Source organism: Hyperoodon ampullatus, assembly GCF_949752795.1.
Source record: "Hyperoodon ampullatus genome assembly, chromosome: 14".
NCBI classification, from domain to species: Eukaryota; Metazoa; Chordata; class Mammalia; order Artiodactyla; family Ziphiidae; genus Hyperoodon; species Hyperoodon ampullatus.
The window spans coordinates 87,898,304-87,920,944 of NC_136927.1; the positions used below are offsets into that span (position 1 = coordinate 87,898,304).

The 22,641-nt window shown below is 59.4% G+C and overlaps 1 protein-coding gene across 1 annotated transcript; it reads right to left on the reverse strand.

Annotated features, from left to right (window-relative positions):
* Window positions 1-617: 617 nt before the first annotated feature.
* On the reverse strand, window positions 618-13,632 carry YTHDF1 (YTH N6-methyladenosine RNA binding protein F1; the record flags this gene model as incomplete). The annotated part of the gene is made up of 5 exons (XM_079720180.1): window positions 618-644; window positions 3,652-5,172; window positions 12,222-12,301; window positions 13,320-13,344; window positions 13,606-13,632. 5 exons carry the CDS (start codon window positions 13,630-13,632, stop codon window positions 618-620), a joined length of 1,680 nt encoding a protein of 559 aa, XP_079576306.1.
* Between the last annotated feature and the right edge of the window lie 9,009 nt (window positions 13,633-22,641).

Here is a 22,641-nt window from a genome sequence, read left to right on the forward strand (position 1 = left end):
GCAGGTTCACCCAACTGGAGGGGCTGAAATGTATCCTTCTGTCCAGTAGAAATCAAATGGGCAGATTAGCATCTCAGACAGGTAACAGATGAAATGGCAAAGCAGCTGACAAGGCGATCATCAGCCTGTTGACTTCGGCATCTTGGAGGGAAGCATTTGAACAGAACACACGAAATGCCAGGTGACTCATGGTTTCTTATGCTCGCTATTAAAGCAAAAGGGGTGGGGGACAAGAAGCCTCATACAGAGATATTAAATGACTGTGAATATAAGAACATAATTTTCACCAAAAATAATAATAATAATAATAATAATAAATCTTTGGGATGGATTAGGTTTTTGTTTTTAAGGATACTTAATTTCACATTAGGTCAGTGTAATTGATAAGCTGACGAAAACATAGTCCTTTATTAGTGAGTTCTACAATACTATAATACATAGAAAAAATACAAACAAATGCAGATCATCTGGGCAAAAATAAACTACAAAGAACGTAAAGATGCGAGCAGTCGAGCCCTGCACGAGGCCAGCCAGAGCCGACGCCAAGAGACAGCACCAAGCACACACTCTCCAACCGCGCCAGCCCCACGCCTGACGGTACAGAGCCTGCTTCGTCCTCACGGCTTGTTTCGATTCTGCCGTTCCTGTAAAAAGAGAAAAGAAGCTTAACACAGTGAGCGAACGTGCCGCGCAAATTCCCTCCAGGTCGAGGTGCTGTGGCCAGATCTGGACCCTGCTCCCTGCAGGGGCCACCGCCCAAGACAGTTCCGAGCTTCAGGTCCTGGCCACACGGAATGGGCGCCTGATAACCGCCTGACATGGTGGCCACCTGGGCAGGGAAGGCTCCCCGGCCAGTTTATTTCCTCCCACCAAGAGGACCACCTTTCCCAAAGTGTGTGACAAGCCTGTGACCCGCAGCTCCATCCCTCCCCACGGCTGCCTGTCTGCCGGAAGCCATCTGGGCCTCTCCTTACGATTCAGCTGAGACACGGAACAGTCCCCCTCCTCCTGCCCCCCTCAAGCAGGATGAAGCTGGTAAAGGACACTGCTGGACAGGGGCTGGTCGATGACGCAACTCCCAAACATTCGGGATCACCACACGTGTAATGTACAACGCAAGCAAAACCCTCTCTTTTGCTAGAAACGGACCGCATGTGTCTTCAGGTCCATATGACGCTGACTCCCCCACATCCTCCGTGCCGTCACCAGGGCAGGGCAGCTGCAGTGCTTTTCAAACTGTCTCACCGTCCTGAAAAGCCCCAGAGCACGTGGGTGAGCCGGGCTGGGTGGGTGGATGGCTGCAGCTCCAAGAATTAACACTGCCTCCCCACCCTGAACTCCGAACTGGGAGGGTTAGAGCTCTACCGCCCCTCCTGGAGAGCAACGCGAGCCTCTCTTTCGAGTTCAAAGTGGCTGCGGCTGGAGTGGTGCCGACGAGGGGGGGCACCTCCCAAAGCCCCGACTCCCTTCAGCCATTACAAGGACCACCGCCCCTGAGACTGTGAACAGCCTCTTCTCACAGCAAACCCAACAGAGGAGGCGCCCTCCTAACCCTGGCTCTGCCCGGTTCTCCAGTGAGTTGCCGTGCCTGTGCAGAGCGGACCCTGGACCGTGGCCAGTCCAGTCGTATGAGGAACTCTTCAGCTTGACTCTGTCACTTAAAACCTGCACTATTTTAAGCGCCCTAAGGAGTGGCTGTTTCTACATTTAAAACCCAGAGGCTCACAGGGCTGGGTCTGACCCAGCTACCACAAGACTTGGTGCTTCCCTAAGGAGCCAGCTGGCTTTCAGATGGACGGCTGAGGTGCAGGACAGCCAGCACTCCTGCAGAAGGGCAAGCACATCTCACCTTTCAACACAACGTGTTTCTGAGCATCATGATCATTTCAAAGCAATGGAGTCAAACTCCAGCTGATAAACAAAAAGACAAAAGGACTTCTTGAGAGTCTCCAGGGCGGCCTTCTTGGTGACGGTGGCCTCGCCAGCAAGCCCAGGGTTTTAAGGGAGCTGCTCCCAACCTCACCTCAGTACACGTCTTTCTTAAGGACACACTCAACTCCTGCATGGAAAGCAGTGCCAGCTGCCGACTCCAGAATGAACCCTGAAGACAAGCGTCCTGGTGGAAGTTTCTGGGGCCAAGTTGAGACCCACCCCCACTCCTCTACAGCCCAGCGAGCTCGAGAGAGGCCACCAGGAGGACAGCAAGAGGTCGGGCTTCCAGAACATGAGTTAATGGAACACTGACCCCTGTGGACAAAGGCTTTCAGCCCAGCTGGCTCGCGCACCTTTCCTCGCAGGCGCTCACCTGCTTCTGGAGCATTCGCTGCCCCAGGGGGAGGGAGGAGCAGCCCGGGGAAGCCTCACAGCGAAGCCGAGCGATAGAGGACACCCCGGCCGAGCCCGCAGTAACACCTGGAAGCCTCGGGCCCCGAGGGTCTGAGGGAGGGCTGCTCCTCCCTCCGCCCGTTCCTGACGTGCCAGCACCATCACGGGGCAAGTTCTAGGTCACCAGCACCTTCAAACACCCACCAGGGCGGGGCAGAAGTTTACCCCTCAGCTCATCACAACCAGCAGAACCCAGAGCCACAGCACCTAAGATGCCACACACGCAGAGCCGGCGCCCAGTCACCAGGGACGTCAAGTCTCATGAGCACGATCTCCGTCCTGTCCCTGCAAATCCAGCGACTCGGTGTTTCATTTTATACCCAATTTCGCAGTAACTGGAAATAAGCCCTTCTCCTTTCCTCCCAAGAGTGAGAGTGGGACCGACCTGCTTTCAAAGTTCTGCAAACTGTGAGCTGTTAGTTTTGTACAACTTTAAAACTGCTCCCAGCACTGTGTTCTCTGTACGTCCCGTTTACAAGCCTTTCTGCCGGAAAACACTCAGGGCACTGAACTTCCCAGATGGGTAACGCTTTTTTTTTTTGTAATACAGAGGACTAAACAGGGGTTGAAAACCCACCTATTATCAACTGACATTTCATGAAACAAAGAACATTTTAACACCAAAAAAGCAGGAAGAATCTCAGGACGAACTTTCTTGAACAAAGTGGCTTTGCTAAGTGTGTCACAATGTCCTTATTTTTCCCATTTCTGGGCCAACTGACAGGTCTCTGAGCCCTGATCTCCTACAAAGCAGACTCACTCCGTGGGCTGTCACAGGAGGCTGGGACCCACTCAGAGACCCACCCAAGGGTTTGCGCTGTGACTCTAGATGCACACACGTCAGCTATGAACTGCCTGCATTCCAACCTCCCCCTCCCCTGCCCTTCTACTCTCTCTAGACGAGCAAACTCAGGTTTCCAAAAACTGCAGGAATGTTGGGTTTTCAAGAGAGAAATAAGCAGCGACCCCTAGACCAGAGCGTCCCCACTGCGGAGGGCAACGCCCAGGGAGGCCCTCGGTGGGGATATCTGCCCCAGCAGCCTCGCCTGTCCACCCCGGGGCCACAGAGCATTATTTCTAAGTGTTCCTGGCTGGACAGAGACTAGGAAGCACTGTTCTAGAAAACATCATAATTCACAAAGAGGAAAGGAGCAAGTTACCCACAGGTCCTTTACAAGACTGTGTGCGCCCGTGTTGCTTAACAACTGGAAAAGGACCCCGGGTCCCCAACCCTGCCAGCGACCCACCCCCGGGGCCCCGACTCACCTTGCGCACCACCTCCTCCTCCTCCTGGCGCTTCTCGTAGTGTGAGAAGTCGTCGAAGATGGAGGTGGTGTGCTTGTACGACGCGATGATCTTCAGCACTTGCCTCGCCTTCTCCAGCGGCACCTCCTGGGTGTCCCGGGAGTTGGTGACCGGCCTGTGGTCGTTGTTCTCCAGCCGGATGTGCCGCAGCTGGCTGTTGGGCACGTCCTTGACGAAGACCCACTGCACGTCGAACTTGCCCTTCCACTTGTCCTGGGACCAGACCCCGGCGCTGGTGCCGTAGTCCACGGGCGACTTCATCTCAGCCACGCCGCAGAAGTGGCCGCTGCCGTTGACGCTGAAGAGCAGGTAGACAGGCCCCTTGCTGCCGAGGGCGCGGAAGGCGCTGTCCAGGCGCCGGTTGCCGTGCTCCGTGCTGCACCACAGGGAGTACTTGATGGAGCGGTGCACGTCATCCTCCGAGTAGCTCTTGATGATGAACACGCGCCCGCTCTTCAGGTTCCAGTCAAACTCCTTGGGGTTGTAGCTGTGGGCGGCTTTCAGTTTTTCTAGGACGGGGTGGGACTCCGGGCTCAGGGCGGCGCTGGGATGGGCGCTCCCGGGAGAGTTACTGTCGCCGCCAGTCCCCCCGCTCTGCCCGAACACCATACTTCTGTTGCGAGGGGCGACCCAGCGGGTCTGCGGCGGCTGCTGGGGGCCCGGATGCTGTGGTGGGGCCGGAGGGGGAGGCTGGGTGGGAAGGGGCTGCACGGCCGGCTGGGGCTGGGGGGCCGCCTGGGGGGCCGGCTGGGGCTGCGGAGCCGGGGCCTTGGGCACGGGCCCCTTGTTGTCCCAGGTGCCAATGTCCATGTTATGCTTTATGGGCGGAGGAGGCAGCGCGCCCCCGACGGCGGGCCCGCTCTTTGCCTTCATCTTCGGCTGCAGTTTGGCGGGCTTGCTGGCGATGGCCGCCCACGAGGTCGGCTTCGACACAGGCATGGTCACGTTCGTCCCGCCGTTGCCGGAAAGGATGCCCGTCATCGCCACGCTGCTGACGACTGACCCCACCGTCTTGACTGCAGAGGTGGTGACATCCCCGATCTTCAGGCCCACCATACCCTGCTCCAGGCTATTCATTCCAGGGGCCTTGTTGAGGGTGTCGCTGTGAAAGCCCGTCTGTCCATCCACGATCGTGCCGCCCAGGGAGCTCGGCGGGTAGGTGTAGCTGTTCCCGTAAGCTGAACTTTGAGCCTGCTGCCCCTGAGACCCACTCGCCCCCCAGGCCGAGAAGGCGGGGTTTTCGGGGAAAAAATTAAACCTGTGCTGATAGATGTTGTTCCCCAGGCCCCCAGGCTGCCCGAAAACAGCATCGTGCATAAAATGATGGTCTCCGTTACTGAGCTGTCCGTAGGTGGTGAGGTATGGGATTGGAGGATCCCCTCCGGTAGACCAAGGCGCCTCATTGAGGGAATAGGGAAATCCGATGGATGGTGGGTAATAGCTGGACAGGTAGGGGTCGGCCATGGAGGGGTAACTGTTACTCTGTGGAAACAAGCAGTGGTGAGTTAGACGCATCCCGACACGGAGGAGGCGCTGCCACGGCAAGCGCGCCTACGTCAGCGCAGGCTACTTCAGCGTGGGCTGGTGGGGAACGGGCCTGTGCAGCACCGGCTCCCCTCCCAGGGGGCCCAGCCAGGACAGAGAGGGCGATGCCCAGACGATCCAGGGGCCACTCCAAACAAAAAGGGTCACTTGCAACTGATCTGGATTCAAGTTAGGTGACAGCAATCTTCTCAGCAACCCCTCCACTGCACCTAGAAGAGGGACCCACTTCAAGGAACTCAGCCTGAGGAACAGGTCTCTGTCCCACTGGCAATAATGCTTATGCAGGATACTGACAGCACGGGCAGCACAGCGCAAAGTGAGAAAGCTTCAAAGAGGCAGCAGACACTTCCAACAGCAGCCACGAACTCAGGGCTACGGGCTTGCTGATGACTCACCTGGATGACCCCCAGGACTCCCGCCCCACCCCTACCCCTGAGCCCAAAGGGGTCTGGCCCCCTCAGTCCCCACCGTTTCCTGGGGCTCTCAGAGGGGAGCTGGCTACGGCGGGGAGACCCTTACTGAGAACATGCCTCCGTGTGATGGCCGGAACCCCTGTGAGGAGTTTAAGTAGCTGCAGGGCCTCCCCTTGGGTGGGGTGGGGGGGGTCTCAGGAAAGCTGCCCAGGGCCGGGTTTAGACCTGGGGTCAGCAGTTCTGGGAAGACGTCTCCTTGGAGAGAGACTCACCCAGGGGTCCTGGTCAGAACCGGGCCCGAGAGCGGAAAGGCTGTGAAGGAAAGCAAGAGTGGGGGCAAACGTGGAGTTCTCTGGTCCGATTTCTGCATAGTTCTCCCAAGTAACCAGAAAGTTCTACAAGTAGAGTGGCGGCTGGAGCCCTCCTCCCCCACCCCGCACCTGTCGCCCAGTCAGAGGACCCGCTGCCCTGGCCGGCAAAGGGTGGCTGGTGTCCCAGGTGACTAGAGGAGGCTCTGCTTCACTGGAATGAGAACAGGGAGTATCTCTCTGGAACCCCCAGAAGTCCCCGTGGAGGACAGGCCAGTTCCTCAGCACATCCCGGCCCAGCACGTGATGGTGCTGACCCAGGCACCCTCTGCCGGTCTCCACTGCCACCTCCTCCCTCCCTGCCCCATCCTAGGATTCTTGGGGCTTCAGGAATCACGTCTCCTTCCTGTTGGCTGCTCCACTTGACGGCAGACTATTCCAGAATCGCTTTTAAAATGTAGTAATAACTGTTTGCCTGTTAACACGAATCCTTGAGATTCTCAGGGGGTAGAAAAAGCCAGACAAGTGGCCGTCATCAGTGCTCTGAATGCAGGGGAGCCGCCTGAGCCACTGCCCTTGAAAGGATCTCAGTGACTCTGGCCCCGCATTGTAGCCCCCCCAGCCCCACCTCCCTGCTTGCCTCCACCCACCCTGTGCCCACAGGAGGGGCTGCTCTGAGGAGAGTCAGTCCCTGGGAGGTCAGCACTCTCCGCCCCCACCAGCTGGGCGCCCACCTCGGTGCCGGGTCCACGTCAACGCGTCCCCCCTCGCACACAAGGAATGCACTCGGGAGAAGAGAGGACCCAGGGGCTGCGTGGCATCCAAACCACACAGCCACAAATCCAACCGGAGCCACAGGAGCACGGCCACGGAACACTGAGCCCACGGGGCCAGCACCTCACTTCTGACCCGCACTTCAGCCTTAAGCACAACAGGACCTCATTTAGAACGTGAGACCACACGTCCTATGTTACCCACGGCACGTCCCCCGAGTCCACCCCAATCTCACTATTAATGGAGAAGCCCAACGCCCTGGTCACACAGACCCCATCGTGCAGATGGGCAGTTCTCAGCCACCTCCAGCCAGGACTGTCCAGGGAAAGAGGAAGCGAGCCAGCCGGCACCTGAATCCGTCACCCAGCCACAGGCAGGACCAAGGCGGAGGCGGCCCCGGGAGGACTCCGACCCCTCCTCCCGCGACGGGTCAATGCAGGCAGGTCACTACGAGGAAAACACCAGTGAGGCTGCAGCTCTTTACTGGAAAATCGTGAAATAACCTGGACCGCAGCTCTCCCTTGAACACTTAAGTTCATACAACAAAAGGAACGAAGACGCCTCACTTCAGGTTCACAGGGTAAGAAGCTGTGGTTTACTAAGAAGACGCTGCGTGCCACCCGTACCACCATCCCCAGGGCTCCGAGCTGGCCCTGGCCGAGTCCTCCCGACATCGTCTGTCCCCACCAGGCCGCGGGGTGCACGGCAGGCTGCATGCAGTGACCTCCGGTGCTGGGAACTGAATCCATTTTCATCCCCACCTTACTGGCAACCCATCTCCTACCACATCTGCCGGGTCTCCTTCCAAACTCCAAGAGTGAAGCAGTGGAGTAACAGGCAAAGTTGCCAGGAACAGCAGGAGAACCCGTGGGGCCTTCCCTGCTGCAGTCCGCACCCCACCCCACCCCCCGCCACCAGGGCTCCGGGCCCGCTGTCCGCAGTGCTCGGGCTGACTGTCCCAGCCCCGAGTCACAGCGAAACTGAACTGTGCCACCCCGAGAGCTGGGACACAAGGCCGCCAGTGGTGCCGCAGGGTTCGGGTGCTGCTCGAGCTCATGCCCAGCCCCTCAGAAGCCCGCCCAGCCGCGGCCTCAGGCTCTTCAGACACCACGCTCCCCAGCTGGGCTCCTGAGACAGCAAACACGCCATCTACTTAGTTAGCTGTGAAGCCCAGGTCAAGAGGCCCAAGTTCACCTGCCAGGGACGTGGGTGCAGAAACCAAAGGGATGACGACAAATCGCGCACTTTCTCTTATGCATCAATACTTCCGCGCAGAGGTATCGTGGGGCTAGTCAAAGGAGCAGCATAGAACAAACTCTTTTAAGGACGATGCGGGTAAAACCACGCCCCCCGAAGACCACTTTCATGTGTAACACGTCTAACTGTAGCCTTTGTATAACTAAGGGACTCGAGAAAGGGAGGCTGACAAGTCTCCAAGGCAGAATTAGTCTAATGACAGTAGAAAAGACACCCCCAAGCGCTGGACTTTTAGGGCGCCTCCTTGTGACCGAGTCAAAAGCGATAAACAAAATGGGCACTCCAAACAAAATAAACTCAAATAGTCGTGACAGTTACCCCTAGATGACTTTCTTTGAAAAACCAAACAGTAAAAGACGATAAACCCATAAACCTATCCTATAATTAAGTTTTTTATACTTAAAACAAAACTTAACCAGTTTTATAAAAACCCTCATGCTCAATGACCAAAACCACCTACTTGAAAGTTGGAACATTTGATTCCTATATCCATTTTTCTGAGAAGAAATTCTGAAATTACTCAAATGCTTTAAGGTTCACAAACAATAAAGTGACTCAGCCATTACAGTGACCAAGAAGAGGGACTGGAGGGAGAAACAGAAAGCCCAAGGCTTCAGACGCCCAAGGCACGTGGAACACCTCGTATGTTGAGAAGCATTTACGTGGGGGATGCAGGGGGCTGGAATAAACTTCAAGAGGGGAAGTACCAAGGGCAATTGTGAAAGCAGTGACAAAGTGACCCAGGGTTGAGAGCACGCCCCTCACGCCCACAGCTCCTGGGGAAAATCCTGGAGTGCACTCGCTTTTCCTGGGCTTCAGGCTGCAGGTCAGGTCAGAGGAGACCACGGCTTCCGACACCCACACAATTGCTGTGCTTGTCTCCCGCCTTGAGGTGCGCGGCTCTGAGCAGCTTCACAGCGGTGAGCAGTGTCCCGATGCCACTCGGCGGCACGACACCCCCGGCTCCCAGACGCAGCCACAGGCAACCAGTGCCCGTGCCCAAGTGCTCGCCCTGAGCCCCGCCCAGGCCCCCGGGGCCACTGTGGAGCAGCAGGAAGCCACGGGTTGAGCTCCTCCAGGCTCTCCGCACGGGGCAGGCGCCGCGAGAAGGCATCGACGCGTCCAGCTTTGTGCCGCTGGGTGAAAAGTCCACCCAAAACCTGACAGAAACCCTGGGTGACAGCTGAGCACCATTTTCAAGGAAGGAGCCTTCAGGGTGGCCAGACAGGAGCTTCTTGCCAAGAGAGCAGAGAGGCATACGTGTCAGCTCGACCACGTAGGACGGACGGCATGTGAGAGACAGTGGACACAAGGTCTCGAAGAGATGCCACACGGACCCTCAAGTGGCGGAACAGCCCCCAGCACTCCGGGCAGCTCTGCCCACATCTCATCAGAGGACTCGACCAACAGCATGGCTTAAACCAACTACAAATGATCAGCCCTAGAACCTGAAACTAGTAAATTTATACAACATTCCTAAAAGGTGAATGCTTCTCATTACACTTAGAACACAGCTGAATTATTAAAGAGGAAAAACGAAAAAGTTGACTTTTCTCCTTTCTGTCTACGTCAGACGTGACCGGGCACGCTGACAAGGCTGCCGACAACTGAGTGCTTGAGTGTAGACGCAGAATCCCCAGTAACCCCTCCGTCCACACGCTCAGCCTGGCAATTGGCCAGCAGCACCTACACCAAACTCAGAGGCACTGTCTCCAAAACTCTGAGCAGGAACTTTCTGGGTCCTTGCAGTCTTTCCTTACCTTTCAGAGAAAAAAACAGAGAACCAGAAAGCAGGCAGGCCCTTAGGAGGGCGAAGACAGGACAATCCAACAGCAGCAGAGCCCCACCCAGAGCCCCTCACCCTCGCCCCAGGCCCCCACCGCGCCCCATACTTCCTCTCCCCCGTCATGTCCAAAAAGCTGACTGAATTTCAAGTCACAGAAGGGGATCCAGAGCTGCTACGTAAGGATGCCCCGGGGTGCCACTAGGAAAGAAAACACACACCGAGAGCAGGGTCCCCAGGCCTTTCTGAGGGAAGCAGCACCCACCCCGAGCAAAGCAATACTAGAGTGTGGTACAAGTCAACTAACTGAAAGGCGTGCTTTTAAATACTTTCCAAGTCATCCGCAGCATTAAGGCTTCACAGATCAGAACCCCATAGTGTCTCCAACTGGCTACTACAAACCACAGCTGGGTTAAGAAAAGGTAAGAAAGCAGCCCAGGGCTGACGGATACGCCCTCGACCCCCACCGCGGGGACGGCTCCACAGGCGCGCACGCGCACCAGGGCAAGGCCGCGTGTAAAACCGTCCTCTTCAAACACAGGCAGTTCATCTCACGTCAGCAACACCTCGGTAAAGGCCAAGCGGACGGACAGGAAGTGTGCGCTCACTGCTTCCTGCCACACCAATCTCCGCTCCGGCTTCCTCACTAGCAATCTGGGCTGGACGTCACGGCAGAGTCCACATCTCGAGGCAGTGACAATCTCAAGGGACTCTTGACTGCATCACAGCCCGTGTGAAGAAACGAGTGGCAAACACAGGACCAAAGGACCCCGCTGCACACTTGGGTGAGAGGTACCGACCCTCAGTCCACAGCCTGGCTCTGCCACCAGGCACAGCAGAGCCTCTCTGGCCTTCAGGCTCCTCAACCGTACGACGAAAAGGCCGGGAAAACTAGGATCTAAGAGCCCTCCCGTGCTGCACGCCTCCTACACTCCGCGACAACTGGGCATTTCTGGAAGGTCTGTTCTCAATTAAGACTCTTCTCAATAAATTCACTCCCAAGTGATGTGCTGATGAATCATCTTGCTGACAAGTACACATGTTAACACACAGGATGAAGAGGATATTTTAAGGCTGTCCACTGGTAGCACCAGCCCACCACGGTCCTTCCACGCAGCTTCTCCAGCGTGAGCCAGCTGGGACTACCCCACTGACGTCAGAGAGTCACCTACTCCAGTTTTAGGGACATCCTCCTGAGGAACAAAAGCGCCTACCCTATAAAGAAATGTTCCAAGTGAAGCAACCCCCTCCCTTGAATTTTTGGTGAAAATCAACACGTAACACTGCTAGAACAAATCATGTGAGAGAAATAAATAAGTCCACTTAACTTCCTGCCATCACCTCTGGCTGAAAGCCCATCACCGGGCAGCCCCTTGTCCTGCCCAGAAGAGGGGTGGGCCCTCAGGGGGCCCCTCTGAACAGGGTCTCTCAGGCTCCTCAGCTGCTGACTTGCCAAGTGCAGCAGGAGGAGAAGAATGGAGAAAAGTTCTAAGATGTTCTACAGAAGGGCAGACTAGCTTCATTCCACAGGGAAGAGGCGGAGCCTGATTTTGCTCTAAAGCAAACATACACTGTGCATTTTAAAAGCGGCAGATCTTTGGCTTAAACCTCAACTCCAACTGGCCCAGTGATTTTAACTAGGACAATTTAGACCCCCAGCAGATGTTTGCCGAGGTATTTTTGGTTGTTATGCGGAGGGTGCTACGCAAATACTAATGACATCTCACGGACGAAGGCCAGGGAGGCTGCTAAACATCCTATGATGCCCCCCAGACAGAGAGTGTTTCTGTCCACAATCCCCTTAGTGCTACAGCTGAGAAAGCCTGCAACACCTGGGAGAACGGTGGCTACAACTCATTCAGGTACCGCCCTGAGCTCTCTGGGCACCACCTACTCTCACCCTCCCCACAGCTCTATCAGGAGCCATCTCTTCCAACTGTCCTAAGAAAAGGAAGCAAGCACAGAGAGGGCAAGCCATCGAAGAAGTGTCCCAGTCAGCAGTGCTGTGAAGAACCCAAGGCTGGAGTCTCACTCCACAGTCCTGCTCTAGCTGCTCCTAGACCAAAAGTCCAATCATCCAGAGCTAAAAAAAGTCACCGGAAAACTTCAGAGAACTACGCACACCCCCACTCTGTCTAACGCAATGCATCACTCACCCACCAGTGCTAAGGCCTACGAGAATCCCGCATGCCTGCCAGGCGTGTGGGATGCCATTTCCTCCAGGGAGAAAACCAGCTTCCCCGCACTCATGCCCCACCTTCAACGTGAAGCTGCTCTTCAATATAAGCCTTTGTCAGCCTCTTCCTTTATTTCTAGTACTTTATAGTCTGCTTCTCTGTTGTTTAGGATAATAAAGTCAGAAATACGCTAATAAAGGTTTATTACAAACCTCAGTCAAAATAAATGTAAAAATGCTAAAAGAAAAGAAAAAAAAAAAAGAGATAAACTCACCTGGTTTGACTGTCCAGAAAGGTAGGGCTCAAAGTCATTGTCATGAACTGTATCCTTCTGATGCAAAGAACCATTTTGTACTAGAATGAGAAGTTGCAAAATATTACCTTTGAATTTTTTTAAAATTATTTTTAATCACAGAAATTAAAGATAGTCAAGTTTATACCCATCAACTTCTACTAGAAACCACTTTTACTTAAAAATGAGCACAGACGTTACAGAACTGATACTTACACAACTAATTAGAAAACTGATACAAAACTCTCAATAACTTAGGTTACGTTTCTGATAAAAATTAATCGTACTTTGGTAGATGTGGACAAAATACAGGTGCAGACAAAATAATGCAAGGAACTCGTAACCAGGTTTTGGTAAAGATGACGTGGTCTGAGATCTATGTCTGCCAGACAGAGAACGGTGCTTCCCAAAGCCTGGCTACGCGGGCAGCAAAGCTGGGAAGTCTGCAACTGAACGACACTTCTTAACTGTTATCTGGCTGTGCTCTTATTTTCCACTGTCACCACGCTCAGCCAGGAAAAGAAGGGAAAGGTAAATAAGTGCTGGGCCTTCTCCAATCTCAAAACATGATAACCGTATTTGGTTACACCCGAGTAACACACACACTGGTTCAAAACAGTCTTTGGAGTAAACATGAAGCGTCACCAGTTCTCCCAAGACGGAGTTTTGGGGGTGGACCCCAAGCCAGAGTATCCCAAGAGGCTCAAAAGGCAGGGGCTTTACGACTGGGGTAAGGCGCCAGCGTACAGGGCCAAGGGCCAGCGGCCGCCCCAGGGCCAGCCCCACACCTGGAGCCGCAGACAGGCAGGTCGCTCGGCCCCCGGCCTCCTTCCCTTCCCCCACCCCAATCAACCAGTCTGCCGTAGGAGGGAGAGATGGAGTTAACGCTCACCACCGATTTGCTTGCTTCTCCTTGAAAACTCCGTTTCCGACCTGTTACGTCTCCCCCAATATCACAGCCTAAAGTTTCATCTCCCCGAAGAGGAAGGAGAAAAACTCCGCTTCCAAGACCTCTCCTCCCTCTAGGCGAGCGCCGCCCCCTCCGCTCCCGGCCCGCACCGCCATCCGGACTCCGCTCACCTTTATTATCTTGCCCTTTTGTTCTCTGCTTCGCCGCAGGCCCAGACGCGCGAGCGGACAGCACCAGAGAAGAGAACACAAAATTACCCATGAGAACCCCTCCCGGCGGGCGGCGCGCTACGGCCCCAACGGGCCCGCGGTCCCGGGCGACGTCGGCCCGGCCCCGCGACGCCGACCCCGCGACCCCGGGCCCCGCGATCCCGGCCCCCGCGACCCCGAGTTCCCGCTCCGCGAGCGGCCCCCGCGACCCCGGCGCCCGGCCCCGCGACCCCGGCCCCACCGCTACCTGGGGGTCCACGCTGGTGGCCGACATGCTTCATGAACAGCTGGTGCGGTGCGGGGCCGGGGCGCCCGCTGGCTCGGGCCTCCCCGCGAGGCCGGGCCTGTCACCCGCGCTCTCGCGGCCCCGGGCCCGCCACCTCCTCCCCGGGCGCCGTCCGGGCGGCGGCGGCGGTGGCTGGGCGCGCGGGCCGCTCGCGGGCGGGCGCGGGACTGGACGCACTGACGAGGCGCAGACTCCAATGGCGGCAGCGGCAGCGGCGGCGGCGGCAGCTGCAGCGGCGGCGACAGCAGCGGCGACTACGGTGGCGGCGGCGGCGGCGGCAGCAGCAGCAGCAGCAGCAGCGGGGACGAGGCTGCGCGACGTCAGCGATCGCGGGGCAGGCCGGGAGGTCGACGAGCCGCCACGCGCCGCGCCTGCGCGTCGCCGCTTGGCGGGACGTATCTCACGCCCGGGTCCCAGTCTCGCGCGGCAGGGCGGGGCGAGCCTGGGCAGTCACATGGGCGTGTCCAGTGGCGCCGCGGGGACCGCCCCGCAGGTGTGCATCTGTCAGACCTCGAGTCGGCAGCCGCAGCGGGGGCGATGATGCTGCTTCCGCAGACTGGCGCAGGTTGTGAGCCTGGTGGCACCCCTGCGCTGGTTCGTCAGATGTGAAGAAGCTCCCGCCAGCGAGTGCGGCCACCCACCGAAAGCCACTTATAGCCAGGCTGCAGTCCACTCTACCCCTCAGCTCGCCCCCAAACGCCCCTCCAACAACCCTTGGAGGGGCGCCCAGGCTCTGAGCTTTGCGGTCCTCGGGGCAGCTCCTCCTGGGCTTCTGCAGCCTCCGTCCCCGCGGAGCCTTGGACTCGAGGTTCCCCGAGGGTGCTGCTGTGTGAGCACTCTCTTGGGTCTCCAAGGGGCTCCCCAGTTTATAATCATAGTTGCATGTTAGATTCTTGACCACAGGGAGGAAAAGAGTTCAGCCCTGCACTTTGCCCTAGTCCAGGACCTGCTAGGGGCCTTTTGGTCTCTCCTCAGAGATGGACAGCCCCTTCCTGGCTCCACCTTCCTGCAGGGAGACCACTTCTCTCTCCCCACTCACTCCCAGCCCACCCCACACCAGGCCCCCAGCCTGGCTGCTCCTCGGGGCTCCCGCGCCCCTTCGGCCCCTCCCCAACATGGCTTCCAGGTGGGTCTCTTTTCTTCTTTTCTGGCTCTGACAGGTGTAACATCTTCGCAAGGCCCAGATCTGCTGAAGGTTGAAGGCCTGGAATGCTGGCTCTCTGCCTCTGTCAACACATGGCCTTCTCCCTGTGGTCTGCCTCTGAGTCTTCCTCCACTTATAAGGACACCATCATTGGATTTAGGGCCGCCCTAGTCAAGTATGACCTCATCTTAACTTCATGCTATCTACAGAGACCCTATTTTCAAATAAGGTCACATTCACAGGTATCCTTTGGACAGGAATCTGGGGGGACACTATTCAACCAGTACAGGGATCACAAATAATGTCAAGTGAAAAATCTGGAGGCGAGTTACAGGGGCCGAGCGGTGGAAGGAGTAGCCCCGGAAACCAGAGGCCTGCAGAGGTATGGCCACACAGGCCTGCTGGCCAGGGAAGGGGCAGGCAGGATCTGATAGCCACCACCTGGGCCCACCCCAGGCTGCCACCCTGCCAGCTGGGAAATCTGGCAATGGTCCTCACTGATCTCAGGGAGGGGGGCTGTGAGGACCGCTCAGAGCAGGGAGCATAGGACCCCAGAGGCCCAAGGTGGGGACTCTGGGCCCAGCACAAGGGGCTGAGGCTCCCAGACCAGCCCCGGGGAAGCCCTTCCTCTGCCAGGCCTGAGGACACAGGAAGGGTGGAGTCACGGGGTCTGGAGCTGAACTTCCTGTTACTGCAGAGGGTCACTGCCATGGTCCAGCCGTGAAGGGAGTGGGGGAAACTGTCCCGGCTCCTGGCACAGGGAGGGGGTGTGGGGGACTCAAGTGACACTGATCAGCTCAGGCTTTGGAACAGCACGGGGACCTCTGAGGCAAGGGTTGCCCGACCCCGGGTCTGTGCTGGGACCAACGGCCACTCCCCACTGCCCAGAACACTCTGCTCCTGCCCTCCCCCACCTGACCCCTGGTCACCCTTCAGCTCTGGGGAGGAGCCGAGTCCATGCAGGCACGTAGCTCGGGGGTCTCCTGCCAGGTGTGTCCAATGGCAGAGGGAGCCCACCCCATCCAGGGCCTTCCACGCTCAGGGACCCCCTCCCTGCTGTATGCAGCTGGGGTGGGATTGTCTAAACATTTCCAGCATTGATTTAAAGAGGTTTGATTTTCTATTTGTTTCACAGGCACGTAAGCACGTGGTGAAAAACCTCATCTAGGACTTCCCCAGCAGTCCAATGGTTGGGACTCAGCACTTTCACTGCCACGGCCCCGGGTTCTATCCCTGGTCGGGGAACTAAGATCCCAGGAGCCACGTGGCATGGCCAAAAAACAAACAAACAAACCAAGAACACCTCATCTACGTACTGAAAGGTACAAGGTGGGAGGCAGAAGGTCCTTCCCAGGCTGTTCCAGCCTCGCTGGCCCTGATGCACGTGCACACCTGTGCAGGGACACCTAGGGGGAGGTTCCTGCAGGCAGATCACTGGGTCAGAGGGCACGCACATTGGCCACCTGCATGATGTTAGATCTGGCAGGTCACCCCCAAGAGAAGCCTCTGGATTCACCAGCAGGGAGATCTTCTGCCGAGCTGGGGGTGGGCCCTAAAGGGTGCCGGCCCTGAGTTCAGGTGACCACCTGGCTGGAGCAGACTGCCCCCTGGGGGTTGGACAGGGCTCACCCAACAGCTGGCCTCCGGGGGCCTGCAAACAAAGACACCTGGCCACTCGAGGGGTGATAGAGGTGCTTGTGCTGGTGTCAGCCACTCCCCAGTCCCTTTCTCACCTAAACTCTCAGGGCTCATCCCTAATCCATGGACTCCTTCCAGAAACCACCCTCTCTGCACTTTCTCTGGAGCTGCTTCATACGCCACAAACCTGCTCATGTCCTCGGGCTTTCCTGCTCCCCAGCTCAGGAGTAACCTTGACGTGCCTCCTATAACTTACAGCACTTGACAGTTTTGAAACTGCCTCTCTGTAAGTGTCTCATTGGGTCACTAATTCCGTAAGTGTTAATTGAGCACTACTATGTGGTCTGCATGTGTGGGGTTCTGGGGGTACAGGTGGTCTCTGCCCCACAGAGCCCCTGAGGTGGGGGGCTGCTTCACAGCCTGCAAAATGCTGATTGCTTGCTCGTTGACTGAGGGGAAAAAAGCTCCAGGGCGGAGGATGCGCCTCATGCTGCCCCACGGCCCAGAGGGGAGAGAGAGGGGGTAAGCAGGGCACCTGGGACCAGAGCTCAGAGGGAGGGGCGCCGGCCCGACCTGGGGAAGGCCTCTGGGGCCCACCCCAGAACCGAGGCTCAGGACAGGCAGACCCTCGCCAGCCAGGCCTGGGAGCCAGGGCGCAGAGCTGACTGCCCACCCACTGGAAGAGGAGCTCCCGCAGCCCGGGCCATGCCTGTGTCCACTGCTAGGTGCTGGGAAGACAGCTCGGTGTAGGGGAGGTGGACCATCTAACAGGTAGAGAGCAAACTGGTGAGACAGAAGCAGCTCTGGGTTCCTGGAGCTGGTAAGCCTCCCAGAAGAGGAAGCTTGCCCAGGCCACACAGCTAGTCTGGGGCCGGCTGGAGGCACCCCTGGGCCCTGCCACTTCCCCCGGGGCCCTGCAGCACCCCCGGCCCGTGCCGGTCATGCCGGTCAGCTCCCACCCTGCTTTTCCAGGAGCTGCACTTGTGGTGTCTGAGCTCCACTTGGTCAAGGGCACCTTCGGCCTCAGCGGCAAACCACCATCTGTCCCCAGAGACAGTGCCAGGTCGTTTGGGGCCCGGATGTCTCTCGGCGGTGGGAGCGGGACGCACCCTGCCGGGTGGTGGATACAACAGCAGGGATTGAGCTGCTCTGCAGCTTCGCCCAACTCAGGGGGCATCGACCTTGGCAGTGAGAGGATGCAGGTGAGCTCCCGGCCCAGCGGGGCCGCCACAGTGCAGGGTGCAAACCTGGGGCCTCGTTCCAGAAGCAGGAAGAGGCCCTGCCTCCCTGCCCTCCACATCTCTCTCTGACCTGTGGCGGCAGTTATTAGTTATCATTTGCTGTTTAATGTCAGGGGGCTCTCACATAGGAGCACAGACCGTCGTAGACACCTGGGGCCCATCCCTGTCAATCGGTGTTCCTCTGTGTTCACCCCTAGACCCCCGCTGGGGCAAGGGTCAGTGATGGTCACTGGCTGGGGGACAGGGAAGTAGGCGGCCAAGAATCGGTCCTAGGGGAAGGGATATCGGGAGGCCCCAAGTCCCTGCCACGTGCCCCTTTGTCCCACTGGACGGTACTTTACAAAACGTACATTCAAAGATGAAGTATGAAGAATGTCGAGATGGTGACCACAGAGCTTTAACCCCCAAGCACCAGCTCACCTCAGTGCGGGTCGAATGCCGTGAGGCCCCAGGACACCACAAGGACTCTCCGCTAGAGGTCCACAAAGACCGGGGACCACAGCAGCCAGCGTGGCAGCACTAGGAGGAGGAGCAGAGCGGCCAGTGTGACAGGGCCGTGCGAGACGAATCAAGGGCTGCACGTGGCCTGGCAAGGGAGGGGCCTCGACGGCCGGGCCAGGCGCCTGGGCAGGGGCGGTGGGGGGGCGGGAATGAGGGCCAGCAGGGCCAGCCCTGGAGAGGGCACCGGACAGCACAGCCGTCCTATGGGAGGGGGGGAGCCCAGGGCCCGCAGCGACTGTCCTGGGACGGGCAAGGCTCTCCGCACGGCTCGCCCGCGGTCTCTTTGCATGCCGGCATCATCCCCGTCTGTCCGGTGACACGTCCCGCTAAACTCTGGCTGGGGTGGGCGCCTCACCTGGCCCACTCAGAGCCTGTGAGCCCCAGCCCAGGACAGCAGCTGGGTCCCCAGGGATGCGATGCTTCCCGGGCTGCTGAGCTGTGAGTGCAGGAGCTGTCGGTGGCCGTTCAGTGGACATTCTGGACTTTGCGGGCCTGAGACCAGAAGGCCACCGCTCAGCCTTCCCTCCTTTCCCTTCCCCGGGCCGTAATTCCAGTCTGCTCCCGAGCCTCCCAGCTCAGCTTCGAGGGGCACCTGGGCTTGGGGACGGGGCAGGAAGGAGTCAGGCTAGCTGTGCTGAGTCCTCCTCAGGGACCAGCCAATCATCCTGCCGGGCCTGGGGCCACGCATGCCCAGGAAGCCATCTGATCTAACAAGCCCAGGTGATGCAGACTGGGGTGCAAAGGCAGCGCCAAAGCTGTGGTCCAGACAACTGCACGCAGGCGGGTCCAGCCTCAGCCACTGGGGAGATGCCCAGGAGGGGGCCGGCCGCTCCGGTGCTCGCTTTCGCCACGCGCCCCCTTCTGGCCTCTCGCGGCTCTGCCCTCGGCTCCGTTCACAAGCCCGGAGCCAGAGCCTGGCCCAGCCGCTGGGGGTCCGCAGGCTCCAAGGCCCCCAGCAGGGGTGCCCACAGCAAGGACCCTCAGGAGCACACCCAACATCGGCGCCTTGCCCACCCCCTCTGGCTGTTTCCTGCAGTGACCCGCAAATACATCTCTTCCCCTCCAGTCTCGGTTTCAGGGTCGGCTCTGGGGGCCCCACTCCAGCCTCAGGGGTGGAGGTGGCGTAGTACAGAACATCCTGCTCTGAGGGTGAATTTCAAAAGCCATCGTTTCCCTCCCCCTCCGCCCCCTCGCTCTCCTTTCCACAGATCTTTATGACACTCTGGCCCAGGCACCGGTCTAGGCTCTAAGGACCCCACCCCCAGAACCGCAGCAGACATGGCTCCCCCCAACCCACGTGACCCAGCCCAAAGGCAGTGCTGGTTGCACCCAGCTTGTACTTTGTCTGACTTCCGCTGGTGGCTGGAAGGACGGGTCCTCGTCATCGTCAGCAAGTGGGGTCCCAGGTGGAGCTCAGGCCACCAGGCAGGGTCTGTCTGCAGAGGCTCTGAGGGGGATGTCTCCGTGGACAGGGCAGGGAGCCGGCGCTGAGGGTAGGGTTGGGGGTGGATCCCAGCCCCAGCTGCTCTGCCCCGCCCTCCCCAGGCCCTCAGCCCGTGCCTGCTCTGCTGTGCTCACCTGGCGCCCTGTGGCCACCTGGAGTCCTTGCTCTGCGGACACAGGTCGGGGTGTCCCTGTGCCAGCCAGGTTCCCAGACCCCTGGGTGGGGCGCTCGTGGAGCTCTCTTCTCAGCCAGAAGAGAGGTGGGGGTGTGGGAGGGAGGTGGACCCTACTCCCCTGTCTCAGAGGAGTCTGTGGTGCCCCCAGGCCTGGGCAGCAGGCCCAGCGTCTGAGCACTGAGCCTCCTGGAAACTCAAGAGCCCGCGGGGAGACCTGAGGCCCGGACCGGACCAGAGCTTGGCGAGCACCCCTCCCTCGCTGTATGCGGACTCAGGTCTGGGCCTCAGAAGCCTCATTCCAGGGGAATAAGTCCAGTGGGTCTAGCCAGCTGCCCAGGTGGCCCTGGCCCCTCCATCCTGAAGGAAAGCCAGAGCTCGTTCGAATGGCTGCACACACAGCTTCCGTGTAAGAATTTTCTCCGGGGGGTGTGGCTCTGGGGGAGGCAGGACCTGTGATCATGCTGGTCCGGCCCCCCACCACTCTCGTCCTGCCTTCAAGGGCCAGGCCCCATCATGGTGTGGTAGGGGAGAGAGCCCTCAATTTGAGGATATTCCTGTCCTATGTGCAGCCACACGCTTGGATGTGCTGTAGAAATACCTGCTTCCAGGTGGGGGGGGGCAGGGGGCAGGGCTCCCTCAGCTCAGGCACTGGCCCTCCTTCATGGGGAGACTCCACCACGGGATGGGGTGGTGCCTGGAGGATGCGTGTTTGGAATTTCCAGAAGAGAGGGAGGCTGCTTCTCCCCTCCCCACCCCCGAATTTCAGGATCCGAGGGAATAGACCTCAGATGTGCCCCCAGGGGACACCACGCCTGCTGCAAGGGCCACCTCAGAGGGTCCTCTGAGCCAGCCAGTCCCCAGGTCCAGAGGATACAGAGCAAACCTGGGGGCTGCGGTTTCCCTCCTGAGATAGGAGCGGCTGGAGACCCAGTACCCGGGGACCCTTGGCCTCCTCCCCGCCCACCAAAGGGTGCGGATAGGGCGGAGCAGAGGGCCGTCCCTGGAGAAACCTACGGAAGGCACCCCAGGACGGGCACACCTGCGGTTTGTTGGAGTGGCAGAGGTCACGGTGTCTCTGCACAGGGTGGGGAACGGGAGAAGAGAGGGCAAGGGCCGGGGGTCCCAAGGCGGCTCACTGGGAGGCCCCAGCCGGGGCCCATCCGCCTCTACCTGCCCCCAGGACCCTCTCCCGGGAGACCCGGCCCTCCAGTTGCCCGAGCGCCCCTCGCCCAGGGGCCCCCCCAGCCCGGGACAGGCAGCTCGGGCTCAGGAGCCTGGGAGGGGCACAGACGTCCGGCCACACCCTTTAGCAGGCTTTCCTGCAGGGAACCAGGTGGCTCCAGGCCTCTGCTGGGAGAGGACTCCAGGGACTCCATGGGACCCTGGCCACGTGGGGCTGAGGGCCAGTGCAGCCAGGATGTCAAAGGGGTCTCCCTGGGGGCGAGAGTGCACCCCACTCCCAGGACTGGGGCACGGACCTGGGCTCCGGGCGCCTCGCTCTGTGCCGGGCTCGTGCAGCTCCACGGGGGTGGGGGGAGGGCCGCCGGGGGGACATGGGGGTTCCGGCCCGGGTGGGCCCCCCCCGCCCACCCCCCTTTGTGGCCCTCACTGGGCCTGCCCGGCCCTGGGGTCGGTGGGTCCGTCCTCCCCCGCTCTTGGCAGGGTCCCCACTGAGCCTGTTCTTTGCTCTGCTCTTGGGGGCCGCAGGGGGCGTGCACTCCGGGGAGGGGCGACGGGGGCAGGCCACCCCGTCCCGTCTTCCCCTGCGTCGCTTTCACCCCAGAGCCCTCTGTCTTAGGGACCCCGCTCTGCCCACTGGGGTGACAGCCTTCCACCCCCTTCCCTAACTGTTGGGTTTGGGGGCGCTGGGGCCCCTGGGCTCGGGCTGATTGGCAGACCTGTGGCTGTGACCAGGCTTGAGGGCAGCCTGTCCAGGGAAGGGGGCACCCAAATGGCCAGGGTCTCGGGCTGGGGCCTGGAGCAGCCCCAGGCCCCCCAGACCAGGAGCCAGGGCACCCTGGGCTGGTTGGGCTGCACACCTAGCAAGGACGGGGTGGCAGGGGGTCCGGACCTGGGGAGGGAGCTGGAATTGTGGACGTGGCCCAAACGTCCCTGGTGTCTGGGTTACAGCGCCTCAGGGAGTCTAGTTCAGGCGGGAAGATCGACCTCACCACATGTGGCTCCACCTTCTGGGCCCCTGGGACGCTGAGGCCGACGGAGGGGACGGAATCTTGAAGGCCGGAGGGCACCAGGGCCCGCTGAGGGCCTGCTGCCCCCGCCCAGCTGGACACAGGGATGACTGAAGCCCCTTTCAGCTCCAGGGTTCGGAGCGCGAGAACATCCAGGGGAACCAGTCCAGGGCAGAGGCCCAGCCCTTCACTACGCGCCCCTGCATCCTCGGCTGACCCGTCATCCCTCTAGAGGGAGCTGCCCTCCCCCCGCCAGGCAGCACTGACTGTGTAGTTTAGATCACCTGGAACCTTCTGCTTTCAGAGGCCCCCCTGGCACGCCGCCCAGGAGCTCGGAGCTGACGGAGAGCATCACCCACCCCTCCCCCCTCCCCCTCCCATCCCCCCCACCAAGGTCCCAGAGCCAGTACCAGCCCTCTGCTGCCTTGGGTGGGTCTCCATGCTCCGGCCCCTCCCCTCGAGCCAAGCGACCCCACCTTCCCCTGTAGAGCAGAGTGAGAGCCGCAGCCCTCATAGTGGCCCCGGAGCCCTGTGACAATCCTGCTGCAGCGAGCATGTGACACAGGCTGCAGCGCTGGCCCCTTTCAGAAAGTGGCGGGCCCCAGCGGCCCCCACCCCCAGTCCCCTGGCTGCTCCCCCACCCGGGGCATCTGGGGGGCAGGACC